Raw genomic sequence first — 13,747 nt, forward strand, 5'->3', positions numbered from 1 at the left:
TGCTGGAAACTAAATTAGGTGAAACGCTCTTTCCAAATATGAAAATGATATGTTGCCTCTGGCAACCAAACCAACTCCCACGGAACACTATCCTAAACTTAAGGGGTTCTGTTTTGTCACAGCCAAAGTCACCTGACAGTTTATGCTATAACTGTTGCTTTTCTTAAACATCAGCCTGGAAAATCTGTGTCCATTATGCGTTAGAACGCCTTTTAAAGCGTACCTTATTATGCAGGATATAGGAAAATACACAGGAACACTAAAAACCACCAACAACGCAAAGTGTGGTAGAACTGACAGTTTCATTTCCGTTATGTTCAACCCTTATGCAACCATTAACTTATGAAAACATAAACATTTAATGAAACATTGATGACTATATTCTGAGACAACTTGGTCTGGGTTAATAGCTGTGCCTATGAAATACAGAACACCAACATAACGGGGTAACATTTCAAGGTTCTCCAGAAACGTAATGTTTGATAAAGCCAATCATTAACATATATCTAATGTAAGACACATGTATTAATCGATGAGCAATATTCGGAATTCTACTGTGCTAAAATTTGATTATATTCATTGAATAATCACTCTTCCCTTCAAGAGTGCAAGGATTGTACAGAGAAGTATTCCGTTTGTATATATCTGAAAACAATTATATTATGTAGAGTTTTGGCTATGAATATCGGAATGTATTAAAATCTAGGTGTCAGGCATGAGTCAATAGAATATTATGGCACCTTGTCTTAATATAATGACACCTGTTTTTTGTCTACGTTTATTTAATGTCATAAATGAAGCAGTAACTTCCCATATGCAGTAGACGGTAATGGAATACAGAAGCAGGTGACAGTAGGATACAGAAGTAAGTAGTAGTGGGATATAGAAGCAGGCAGTACGTGGTACTGTGGTAGGTGATACACAAGCAGGCTCAACGCGATACAGAAGCAGGCGGCAGTGGGATAAAGAGGCAGGTAGTAGGTAATACAGAAGTAGGAGGTAGTGGGATACAGAAGTAGGCGGTAGGTGATTCGGAAGTAGGCGGTAGGTGATACAGAAGTAGGCAGCAGTGGGGTACCGAAATAGGTAGTACTGGGATACAGAACCAGGCGGTAGTGGGATACATAAGTAGGCGGTAGAGGGATACAGGTGGGGGGGGGGGGGGGGGGGGGGGGGGGGTAATCACTATCTCTACAATGCCACAATTGCTATGTATACCAGGACCTGAGGGATGTTGTGCTCTCTCAACTACTTTTGTTCGTTAAAGCTATTACTTGTTGTGCAACCGTGATTTTCATACCTTTTCACGTTATTGTTGCACAGTATTGTTGTCTTGTTGACACCATGTTGCAAGTGGAGGATCGGTTCGTGGCAGATTATCGTTGCTGTCCTTCTGTACATGATGCTCCTGGCGAGACAATATTGTGTTTCAATCGATGTTTCTGTCAGCTGGTTTTGCACCATTCCTATTTGCAGCATAGCGAGTAGTTGGCAGTGTTTTATATGAAGCATAGCGAAAAGTTGGTGGTGATTTATTTGGAGCATAGCGAGTAGTTGGTTTTTTATATACAGCATAGCGAGTAGTTGGTAGTGTTTAATATGCAGCATAGCGAGTAGTTGGTAGTGTTTTATATGAAGCATAGCGAGTAGTTGGTGGTGTTTTATTTGGAGCATAGCGAGTAGTTGGTGGTGTTTTATATACAGCATAGCGAGTAGTTGGTAGTGTTCTTTTTTTTGCAGCATAGCGAGTAGTTGGTAGTTATTTATTTGGAGCATAGCGAGTAGTTGGTGGTGTTTCATATGCAGCATAGCGAGTAGTTGGTAGTGTTTTATATGTAGCATAGCGAGTAGTTGGCATTGTTTTATTTGCAGCATAGTGAGTATTTGGCATTGTTTTATTTGCAGCATAGCGAGTATTTGGTAGTGTTTTATTTGCAGCATATCGAGTAGTTGGTAGTGTTTTATTTGCAACTGATGTGTATGTTGTTCACAATAAAAAAGGCACTCACGAAATCATGATCACACGTAATACGAGCAACACGCGAACACCCAATACTGTCCATTTATGTTCACGTAAGTTAAACCTATATGACTTTGTCTTTGTAATGATTACGTACTGTTGAATTCCAGTATAAACTTGTCTCCATTGTACTTATCTATAGCACACTTGCACGTAACTTAAGTCTACATGACTTTGCCTTGTCTATACTAATCTGTACCACACTTACTTATGGACGACAGTATATGTTTCTAAATGTACGATAACGAATATAAAGGGTGGTATTGGCAATTACATCACCACTTTTCTTCGGCAAGTCCTATTCTTATCGAGTGATATATCAATACCTAACAGTGTTTGATTCTCGCTCGGTATCAATCAAACGCTGAAACGTTGCTGGCTGTTGCGTTAGCTTCCAAACAGTGTTTATTCCTGATCAGGATCAACAGCTTCTCTTCCTAGTTCAGACCCACAATAGTTTCAGTTCAATTTGCTGAAATATTTCTGATTGTGGCCTTTGGAAACAAACAACAGATCTTATTCATTCGTGAAGTCAACGGTTCAGAAATGCAAACTGCAAAAGCAAGAGTAGGTCGTTTTCAGGCCCGCCACAACAGGGAACCCGTTTATTGATCCTCTAAAGCAATTCCACAGAACTTCCAGCATGAACAATTGGACATTAAACATTCACAAATGATCGGACGTGTTATACAATGTGAGGGAAGTCTGTTTACATGACACATGCTCAGTGACGAAAAGTTTACATACTTCTTTCCAGAACTTGACAGGTTCTGATACAAGATATGGATACAGTGTTCTGCTCTTCTGAGGGATCTCTGCTACAAGTCAGTATTACATTTCTATCCAGGTTAATCTTCAGAACGGAAAGACAATGTTAATTCTATTATCATGTTCAAAATCAGGTAACCCTCTGAAATAAATTTACAGGTCAACAGAAACGCATAGTAAAGCTACATAAAACAAATGCAGATGTACTCAATAGAGATGGACAACGAAGACATCACGACAGTTAGAAATGCAGAGGATCTAAATTATTTGGATTTTTCATTTGCCATGACAATGAATTCAGGAAAATCTCTTCAAAATTTCCATAAGGCATATTACGTTTCTGCCGTAAAATGACCAAATATAATTAATCCATTCGTGCTGGTCAAATCACAGGACTTTTACAAATTAGGAATCAACAGAGATACATGTCTATAAATGTAAAAAGGTTTTAAAGACAATATGATCGCGGAACTGTATGGTTTATGACGAATGTGGAAGATGTACTTAAATGCATGCATCCCTGTATGAATCCCTGTACTGTACTTCTTCGGTAAGGTCTTCGGGAAAATATGCTATTTTCATTTTCATTTTGATATTGACCTATCAGTATGAAAACAGTGTCGATAAATACAGTGAAAGTCACCTCGTTCATGTTTGTGCCTACCCAAGGAATATGAATGGCGATGCTCGGAGAACGATGAATCGTACCGTGATCTTTTTTTGTGGAATCTGTGCAGCGCATGTAGCGCAACATGACAGCAGCTCTGATGGTGAGTAGGTCGTGCATGATGCTGCTTTACAGCCGAACTGCGGATCATCCCCTTGTGGACACTTGGCTGTGGGAAGAAATATGGAGGCTTTCGAAGAGAAGAACTTACACTTGGTTACACATGTTTCTTAGTTTGCTCTCTTACCTGCTCCTTGCCTAACACCGCAGTAAGTGATATTCCAGCTAGAAGGCGATGGTCTTCAGCAATGTCAGGATCAGTTACTGGGACTATGGCCATTGATTTGACCAAGCAAAGGCCGCTTATGGTAAGTGCTAATCCAAATGTCAAGAGATGCTGACCGCGATACTCATGCAATGATATGTCAAGGTGCCACATAAGTACAGGTGAACATATGTAAGTTTAAGCAACATACTGAAGTAGATTCAGCCAGAATTGCGATTTGAAAATTGACATGTTTTTCGCAGAATGACGATCAGTTTGTCTGCGATCGAGTCCTTTCAAGCTCTCGAAACATGGATTTTTCCATATCTGCGATCGGTCTCAAATTACGCACGTGGCTGTGTACACTGTGGTGAATGAAGGTGAAATCGTAGACGAAGAATTTACTTTAATCAGACCTAAAGATAATTTGATATTTCAGTACCAGTCGTATCGGGCTTCTGACAATAAATAGATTCAAGTGTTTGTTTGGGACTTTACATTTATAGTAATCACCCTATCCCCTTCCCATAACCTCAGAAATGTTACTACCTGTTGATGAATATAAAATGTGGCTATATGTGAGTGAGTGAGTGAGTTTAGTTTTACGTCGCACTTAGCAATATTCCAGCTATATGGCGACGGTCTGTAAATAATCGAGTCTGGACCAGACAATCCAGTGATCAACAACATGAACATCGATCTGCGCAATGGGGAACCGATGACATGTGTCAACCAAGTCAGCTAGTCTGACCACCCGATCCCGTTAGTCGCCTCTTACGACAAGCATAGTCGCCTTTTATGGCAAGCATGGGTTGCTGAAGGCCTATTCTACCCCGGGACCTTCACGGGTACATCAATGTTGCAGCATGTAATTGTGATTTGTTTCCAATATGGGAATTTAGAACAGGATCGTTACATAAAAGCAACACAGTTGTTCACTTGTACAAGAGGATTTAAAAATTTGAAAATTTTTAAAATGACATTGTGCAACATTCAAAGTATGTATGTTAGTTTTGACCTTCTGTCATATTTGGGAAACAATTCAGAACGTATTGTTTTCATATATTTTGTACAGTCTGTGATAATATATTGGCCAGCGACTACCTTTTAGATATCCGTTTCAATTTTACCTACCCTGGAAAATATAAAGTCATATCTAAACCGTGCTGCACACTGCTGATCACCATCAGTCATTTGACCTGCTCGTCGTCCGTTTGTTGACAGAGTCGAGTCGGATATAGAGGTGTTGAGAGCGCATGCCTTTCTGGAGGAAAACAGACAGCATGGTAGACAATGGTGTACTTTGAGTACTTTACTGCGCTGAAGCCAAATCGAAGGAACATTTAATCACATATTGATCTTCAGGTAGATTGACACCCTTCAATAACGGTCAAAATGCCAATTCTATTTAGCAAATTTACCAACCTGTACTAAGCACAAGGGAGACAATTTGCCCATCTCGTTTGTTTCTCAACACTCTTTACCTGACTGTATGACAAGAGGGATGGCTTCAACTTTCCAATAGTTAATTCGCCAGTTACATCCAGCAATACTATTTCAAGAGCTCCAGCCTTTGACGTTTATTGGATATTCGAATCGAATATTCTCTTCCTACGGAGTTTGACAAGATCATAATACAATTCTTCCTCAAAAGTTCCCTTCAGCGTTGAAATACATAAGACAGTTAGTTGTCAGACTAACATGCAAGTGAGCTGTAGCCTTCATACAGACTTACAAGCAGCTTACTAAACACCACACTAGATCCACAAAGGCACAACACGTCGCCTGACTTTCAACGTTACTGACAAAGCATCACACGCAGAAGATCTCAAGTGCTTCAACGCCAGACACGATGGGTCAGCTACAAAATTACAACGATGACTCGCTTTATCACCGAGCACTATGCAAGTTCTGTAGTTAGTATCACGATAACTTCATAGTTTTTAATACGAAGAAAAAAAAAGGAAATTATTATAGTATTTAGAATGAAGGAACCTTCGTATAGACGTGTTCTTATTGATAATTGCAGCATCGATGTTGTCGAAGAATACAAATATCTCGGAACCATCATATATCAAAAGCTCATTATTAGTACAGCGAACATGGATAGAACAAAAACCAACAAAGACGGTACTTTCTTCGGAAACTCACCTATTAATGTCAATTCTTTCACACTTGTGTAATATTACAAAAGATTTGTTCAAGGCATTCTTTGTTGTAGCATACAAAGCGGGTTTGGGTCCTTTTCAGTACAAAATGAAAACAAATTGTCCACAATCATCAGTCAACCCAGCGAATTATCAGGTGTGTCTTTGGAAAATCTAAGTCTTTTAGGCACTCGGCATGTTGAAAAAAATAGCTTCCAAAATTGCTTCCGACACCGAGGATAGTCTGTATAATTAATGTAAACTTTTACCTTTACCTTTCATAACTAACAGGGCATTAAAGTCATTTATTCCAATCAGCATCGCTATTGGATTACATTTTATCGCTTGTATTGTAGGTGCACTTGATGGATTTTGTAAACAAACTGTAATGTCAGTTATATATTAGTAACTTAAAAGTTCTTGTTTTCAGAAATGTGGGCCTTACGGAAATGTGAAAAGTGGTTTGATAATGATTATCCTATTGAAACTGTATGCTTTTATAAATATCCAGGACCTGCATTTACACCAAAACTTGTAAGGAGTAAAGCTCAGAGCTGTATCGGGCTAACAGGCAAGCTATTCTATAAATGGTTTTCAAAAAAAGATGGGAAGAGTAAATCGCAAATAGGTGTATAAGAGTTTTGACAATATGGTTTTAACTACTTTGTGCTATGGGTCTGAGATTTGTTGTACTAACTATTGTAACGTGAAAGAGTCTCTTCAGTTAAAATTTTATTTATGATATTTAACATTTCTTCTACCCGTAATAATATCGCTCTACAAATTACTTATATGACTAAAATAATTCGTGTGAACGATTGTATATGCCTTTTCATGGAATGCCGAAACATTGATATATTATGTTTAAGTCCTTAGATGATGATGCCCGCAATACTTGAGCAATTTGTGTCAGACATATTTTATTGAAGAATGATTTTGACTATGCATGAATCAGTCAGGATGTTGGCACCGTTCATTATCTCCTGTCTTTGGCTAAGCAGAGCCATTCGGAATATCTTACACAATGCTAATTCACTTCGAATAAAAATTCTAACAAATGTTTTTATTGCTCCAATTTTAAGACACTTTTAAATGTGGAAAATATTGAAATTCAGATATGCCTATATATATCAGATCTGTACTGTCCACATTTTCATGTAGTAGTTTTCATTTTGCCGTTGAAACTGGATGATGCAATAAAGCTTATTAAAATGAGAGATCATGTTAATTTGTAAATTGAATGACATGTAATGTAACTGAATATAATTGATGTACTCCTTATGTGTGAACGTTTTCCTCATTTACGAATACGATATACTCAAAACTATTTGACTGATTTTGACTCAAACGCCAATATGATCAACATTATAAAATCAAACAGTGACTATATCATAACAAATGTTAGAATTTTTCTATGTCGTGTACTTCAGATCATTAGGCATGTTCCTATTAAACTCCACATGCACTAACCTATTAATATCATATGCAAATAACCGTATAGACCTTTCACTGAATAAACATGTCTGTCTGTCCGTTATGTGTGTCATGCCATAGTCTCCTTGTGTAGAGTGTTTGTTTGTTGATTTGCACACTGTTACATATACTCTTTATTACTTTTATACACCGCAGCATCTGGTGTACAAGAAATTCCCTTTCTGGCAAATAAGTATCATTGTGCTTTACAGAGTAAACATAACATGCAGCTGAGAGGGTTCGAGTGATCTTGTCACTCTCAGACTGACACTGCAGCCTTCTGCATTACCGAGAGTGTACGAAGGGCTCTGCTTCCGGTGGAAAACCCTGGAGCTCTCCTGGTCTGCGTCAAGAGATCAGGAGGTAACAAACCAAGGTCACCGAGAATAATTGGTAGTGTACCTGGGATATGTTTTTTCGGTGAAGTATCCACCTGAAAGTATCAGCACAACACATTAACTCTTTGGTCCTCAGCTACACACGTATGCACACTTACTCTGGAGCAGATAGCGACGTCTTCAGCGTCGCCACAGAACAGGGTGAGAAGGTCCAGGGATTAGATGGAGTAAGTGGAGAGGGGAAGTTTAATGCAGATGTCATTACATACAGGTCGGTATTGTTGCAGCCAATGTCGGAGTCATGTCTCAAACCCAGGCTATAACAGAAAGTCAAAATGTTTGCCGTTGTTAGTAATTGTGGTACTATTATGGACAGATACGTGTAAAGGATTAGATGTAACTATTGAGTATCAACATTACGCCAAAATGTATCATCTCTGAAAGAATGATAAAGCTGTTATCACTGTACACCGATAGACGCAGAAACACTTACATGTGACCAAGCTCATGAGCAGCTGTGATCCCTACAATACCATCAGGGAAGTTTACGGTAATGCTTACAGGTAGGTCAGTGCACAAGTAATCAAAAGCGGCAACACCTGGAACAGAAACTACACTATATGCATTGAAAACCGCAGAGGGGGGAATGTGCAGATACTAGCGGACACGAAGAGCACGGCCTTATAGTAAAATCAACGCGTTCAGTGCAATTTAGTAATTTAGTTGTACCCACCAATGACTGGATCCGGATTTGATAAGGCATATCTGTAACAAGAAATGCCGAATATACGGTCAAATAGTTTAAACACACACAGAGAGAGAGAGAGAGAGAGAGAAAAAGAGAGAGAGAGAGTATGCTTTTTAGGTTGCGGTCAGAAATGTACCCAAATATCTGTGCAGGTCTGAATATATGTCAGTACATCTCCACTGTAGAAATATATCCCTTAGTCAAGATGGTTTTAAGGAATCCCCTTATTATCCTAAATTTTCCGTCAAGTTATTATCTTAGTCTCTCATCACTCTCATCTCTCATCTCGTCACGCGTGGTATATATCGCCCATATGACACATCAAAGAAGGACGCCCTTACAGCGAAAGACCAATCGTTAGCTGGCGCCTCATAAGAAGAAGATGTTCACCATACCTATTACTCCTAAAGGCGACTTCAGCTGACAGTCGCATATGACATATCTTCAACCTGATATAAAATTAGGGGCCAAAAATAAGACATCCCAGAGGCGGATATTAACAGACACAAAACGAACACACATGCATCTACTGTCTGTTCTCAGCGGCGGCAGATCAGATGACGTTGTTGACTGTTGATGTTGGAGTTCAATGAATTCCTTGTGCCAATAGCTGTATCAGGATTGCCATTGTTCTGTTGATACAATGTTTTGTCGGAGGAATGGCAGTATATAAACAAGCTGTGAGATTCCTAGTACCAATAACAGCCACATCGACCTTCCTGCCTTCACAAATACAACTCATGTACCTCACCTTGTGAAGATCATGTATGCGTCGGCTGACCGAGGTGCGTTGACGAAGAGGTATCGTGCATGGTTCATGAGAGCCTGCACTGCAGGTACAACATTTGTGTTCTTTGTAGTCTCCGTCCACGGAGAACCAGCTGCTGACTGAAGTGACAGAGGAACAGATTGTAGGACACCCTTCCCCTTGCAGAAATGACATAGTAGTAAATGGAAGCTTAACTGTATACTATATATACCACAACCACAACCACAACCACACGAATCGTCATTCCTGATGATAATGTTACTAACAAACTTAAGTTTCATGATGTGTATGATCATACTGATATGGAAAACGACAGGAAGATCCCCTTCTGGCAATTTCATTCTGACGTACTCTGTACAGATACCATACTCTGCACCATACTCAATACCATACTCAGATAATGATAAAGAAAGGTTCCCTTGTTCTGGGTGGCAATGGTCATGTATGTTATCGTTCTGTTGCTTACAGTGGCGATGTTGATGTACTTTATCCAGACGGTGATAGAGATGGAAGGGTCCTGTTCATTCACTGTGTCATATCGTACCTGCATCTGTAATATCACGCCTCGACTTTAGAACATGGCACTTAGGGATAAAAAACAAAAGATTGAGAATGTCAAAGAAATCGTTCCCAAAGCTGTTAACTGTTGTATTGCAAAGAGATATGTGAGCTTCAACTACATAACCCAAACTATTGAAAGGACAATTGTCATGTAGTCATGCATTTGAGTAGTAATGTGTGGAAAAGATGGTACTTGCTATTACACGTTCTTTGTAACACAATATAAAGAGCAGCACACAAATATAATATAAGGATAATTCTGTATACTGGTTGTTAGTTTTACCATTTCTCCCACGAAGGCATAGTGGAGTCTCATGTTGGAGATGGTGACGGTAGTGTTGTCCTCGGCTTCCTGAAAAAAGCTGTGATAAAGGATACGTGCTAATTATTTGGAACCATAAGTGTCACATGTAGATAATTAGGTAATTTTAATGTGTATGTACGACAAGCGTTAATCAAATGTGCAGCAACCGCTTCCGAGGTTCAGTAAATAGAATCTGTGCCCAAAGACGTTATGGGGCTATAACATCAAAAGACCAGAATTGATAAGGGGCCCATATAATTGGGCCCTGTCATTTCCTCGGCATTAAAGAGGGTGTTGTTGCAAGAACACGTCTTAAGTATTTAGAAACTGTCACAACGATAGGGAGGTTTATTGCTGTACATGTGCTGAACCTGAACATCATATATGTAGCAATGATTTCCGAGGTATATTAAATAGTGTACATCCCAAGGTAAATCAAAACGTCACAAACGTTAGCATGCATGCATGTAATATTATCGTTGCCCTACCTTGTCTTCGACAGTAAGGGGAGGTAATACTGGGACTGACTAGCAAGTATCAGTGTCGGTATATTGAGTGTGGCATGCAAGTGGCATTGTCCTCACATCTTATACACATATACAAGCACGCATGCACGCGCGCGTATATTGCCGCCACTTCGAACAAGTCTTCAACACGACACTACATCCCATTTTACCTCACGTCTTTACGTCGCTTATGGTGTTTTCAACACATAGGTAGACTTACCCTGCATAGTCAGAGAAATCAGGGAACACAGCCAGTTCGATGATATACTCAGCCTGACCGTTTGACATCCCTGGAATATAATCTAAATATTCATATGGAACTATTTCCCTATGGATAGAATAGTAGTGAATGGGTAATACATCCTCTTTGAAAGTATTTCCGCAAGTACTTGAGGTGGTTTCATCTCCTGCTCATCCTTGACATTCAATTTACTTGTGGTCTGCTTTTGGTCGAGTTTGACAGAATGACTTCTTCATTTAACACAGTTCTTTCAGCGAATGAGAATGTTTCCAATGCCGCGTTCAACAGGATTCCAGCAAAAAAAGGCTTCGCCCACTGTTACAGTGTGGGGACTAGAACAAGAGGCAGTTGAAATTGCGTTATGAGAAAACTTAACCCATGGTCATCTGCACCAGTGTCAGACATCTCAGATTTAATTAAAGGACAATCATCTATTCCCTTCTCGTCTTTTGTGAAGAATCATGATGTCCCCTTGGATCCTCAACTTAACGTGCAAAAACAAGTCAATCAACTGATACGATTATGCCATTTTCAACTCAAGAATATGGACAGTATTCGCAATCTCCTTACCATAGAGGCAACAGATACCTTTTTGGAACCCTCATTCTATAGTGTCTGGACATTTGTAATATCTTACTTTTTCGGCATCAGTTGATCTAAACTTTAGAGTTTTCAGAAAATCCAGAATAAACATCCAAGATCACGTCTACTAGTCCCCACTCCTACATCTATCAGATTCTGGACTTTGAATCTCTTGGACTGCCTTCGACATTAATTTTAATGGAACGAACAGTCTATTGGACGGAATTCTCTGAACGTTTAACAGAATACCTTGTGTATTTGACGGAATGCCTTGGTCATTTGACGGAAGGGCTTCTTTTATGGAAGGAAACGCTGTGTCATTATCCATGTTAAAGGACACAATCTCTCGCAGCTCGTGCTGATTTCTGCTTGTGGATGCCTGGCGCTTGTCCACGTGGTGTTTCTTTGGTGAGATCTTGTATGTTTGATTGTTGAGATGGATCGTCCCTGTCTGGAGAACAGCGAAACGTGGTGTTTACAATATCGGAACTGGTACAATGTTAGCAAACTGAAGATCTAATTAGCGTGAAAATGTGATTCGAGTGGATGATCGTCGGATCCTAACACGCTACTCTAAACATAGCAACCTCAGACCAAAACGTCATCTTGTTTTATGTACAAGGCATTACACGTACAAGGTAAAAATACTTTAACATGGGCTGTTCTAGATGTCCTTCAAGATGTTAATGTTACTCTGCATTAAAGTCCACCAAACTTCGAAGGTCTGTAAATAACCACGCTTTTTCGATAACGTGAGTTAGAAACTGAACATCAACTATGAACATTTAAATACACGTAAATGTCACACGATCTATCAAGTCAGTTACTACGACAGGTGAGATGACTTAGGTGCATTCTCGATCACATAACGGGTGATGACTTAGTCTACTTACAAGCTGATATATATCCTCCGTCTTCCGAGTAATAATGGCGGCCGATCCTTGTGCAGAGCTTCGATAAACAGCAGTGTTCTGTTTCAGGCAACAACACTAAGTCATCATGCGATGAATGCATATTTTTTTCTCAAAATTATCAGTGTTTTTTTCAGTATTATTATTGATTGTAATGTATTTATGGTCATTGAAACGATTGTCTGCACTGAACATAGATATTGGTGATAGCAATATGTGTTTTTGTGAAAGATGAAATTGTGTGTCAAGTCTTCACGACAAACCTCATAGAAAAAAAAGTCATAATATAAAAGATTTAGATACAGCTACAGCTTACCTCATGCAGGGGGAGGTCAGTTTGAAGAACTGTGCCACGTCCATCAGTCACATAGACAGGATAACTCTCTATGTCTCGTTCACTCTGTGTCAAATTAAGCGAAACTTCTGTGCCAGACAGCTCAAACCGGAAGTGTAGAACATCAGGCATGTGCATGGCGGATCTTTCATGACGAGTGTGAGCGGAATGGATTAACACTGGATCCACAACTTCTGTGAAATAACGTTGATTTAAGGTTTTAAACATTGCCTGAATCATTATTACGATTGCAATGAAAAGCATCCACAATACCCCAATGAACTTAAAAAAAGCCGGGAAATGGTTTTGTAAGAACTGAGGACGTTTCATGCCATCTTCAAAACACAGCAAAGGACACAAAGAACAGTTTTCATAATATTTCCATGCTAAAATTGCCCGGGTGTACAGTTTCACTTCAAGACTTTAAGTACCAAGCCATCGGAAGATTTAGATTTAGTAATGTAATATCACATGTGTTCGCTTAGACATCCAGACATTGATCGTCAACTCATTTTGGCCCCGGGTGTGTTTAAAAAGGTTAATGTAACACACACGTACACATGGTAAAATAAATACACCACTTACCAGAAGCACCATACTGCGACTCGTCCATGAAGGCAAGTGAATCAGCCAACATTGAAATTCCAAGCAATAACAGAGTGAAAAACATCTCGGCGGAATTAGATTGTTGAATGCGTGCTATTGTGTCCTTACAGGGGACATTGGTAGTGTCCTTCCAGAAAGTGCTCAAGCCGTGCTGTTGAGGTTTGATGATATACATATGACGCAAGACCCTCCATATACAGTCATTCAACACGTTTGATGACCGTTACTTGTGCTTGCGTCAAGGGCAATTTTATCAGGACTGGGTGGCCGAACTGATTACCCACATCACTGATCATGGTCAATAGCTTCCACATAACAGGAGCCTCGGGGTGTGTTATTTTAATGTGGATTCTGCAATATAATTGCTAATTAGGTATTATCTTGTCGTTAACCGATATAACATCGCGTATAGGCTACACACTAGTCTTGAGGTTAAAGCGTCTGGTCGTCACGCCGAAGACCCGGGTTCGAGGTGTAGTACAAGGTGTAAAGTCCTAAATATTGCTC

At 39.5% G+C, this 13,747-nt stretch overlaps 1 protein-coding gene across 1 annotated transcript; it reads right to left on the bottom strand.

The window, feature by feature from the left end:
- Positions 1-2,373: 2,373 nt before the first annotated feature.
- Positions 2,374-13,304, bottom strand: LOC137278717 (zinc metalloproteinase-disintegrin-like NaMP). The gene is made up of 13 exons (XM_067811232.1): positions 13,220-13,304; positions 12,617-12,828; positions 12,283-12,360; positions 11,639-11,840; positions 10,787-10,856; positions 10,040-10,118; positions 9,662-9,745; positions 9,178-9,314; positions 8,412-8,443; positions 8,172-8,277; positions 7,837-7,995; positions 4,855-4,984; positions 2,374-2,457 (listed from the first exon to the last, which is right to left on the bottom strand). The coding sequence occupies exons 1-13, from the start codon at positions 13,302-13,304 to the stop codon at positions 2,374-2,376; spliced, it is 1,458 nt and encodes a 485-aa protein (XP_067667333.1).
- Between the last annotated feature and the right edge of the window lie 443 nt (positions 13,305-13,747).

Source organism: Haliotis asinina, chromosome 3, assembly GCF_037392515.1.
Source record: "Haliotis asinina isolate JCU_RB_2024 chromosome 3, JCU_Hal_asi_v2, whole genome shotgun sequence".
Classification (NCBI taxonomy): domain Eukaryota; kingdom Metazoa; phylum Mollusca; class Gastropoda; order Lepetellida; family Haliotidae; genus Haliotis; species Haliotis asinina.

Bases quoted from the DNA above. Each gene is read 5' to 3' on its own strand.
- LOC137278717 (XM_067811232.1), bottom strand. From the start codon at position 13,304: ATGTTTTTCACTCTGTTATTGCTTGGAATTTCAATGTTGGCTGATTCA. The intron at 12,829-13,219 runs GTAAGTGGTGTA...GTTATTTCACAG, and splicing joins GTCGCAGTATGGTGCTTCTG to AAGTTGTGGATCCAGTGTTA. The intron at 2,458-4,854 runs GTAGGTAAAATT...GGTCTGAACTAG, and splicing joins ATGACTTTATATTTTCCAGG to GAAGAGAAGCTGTTGATCCT.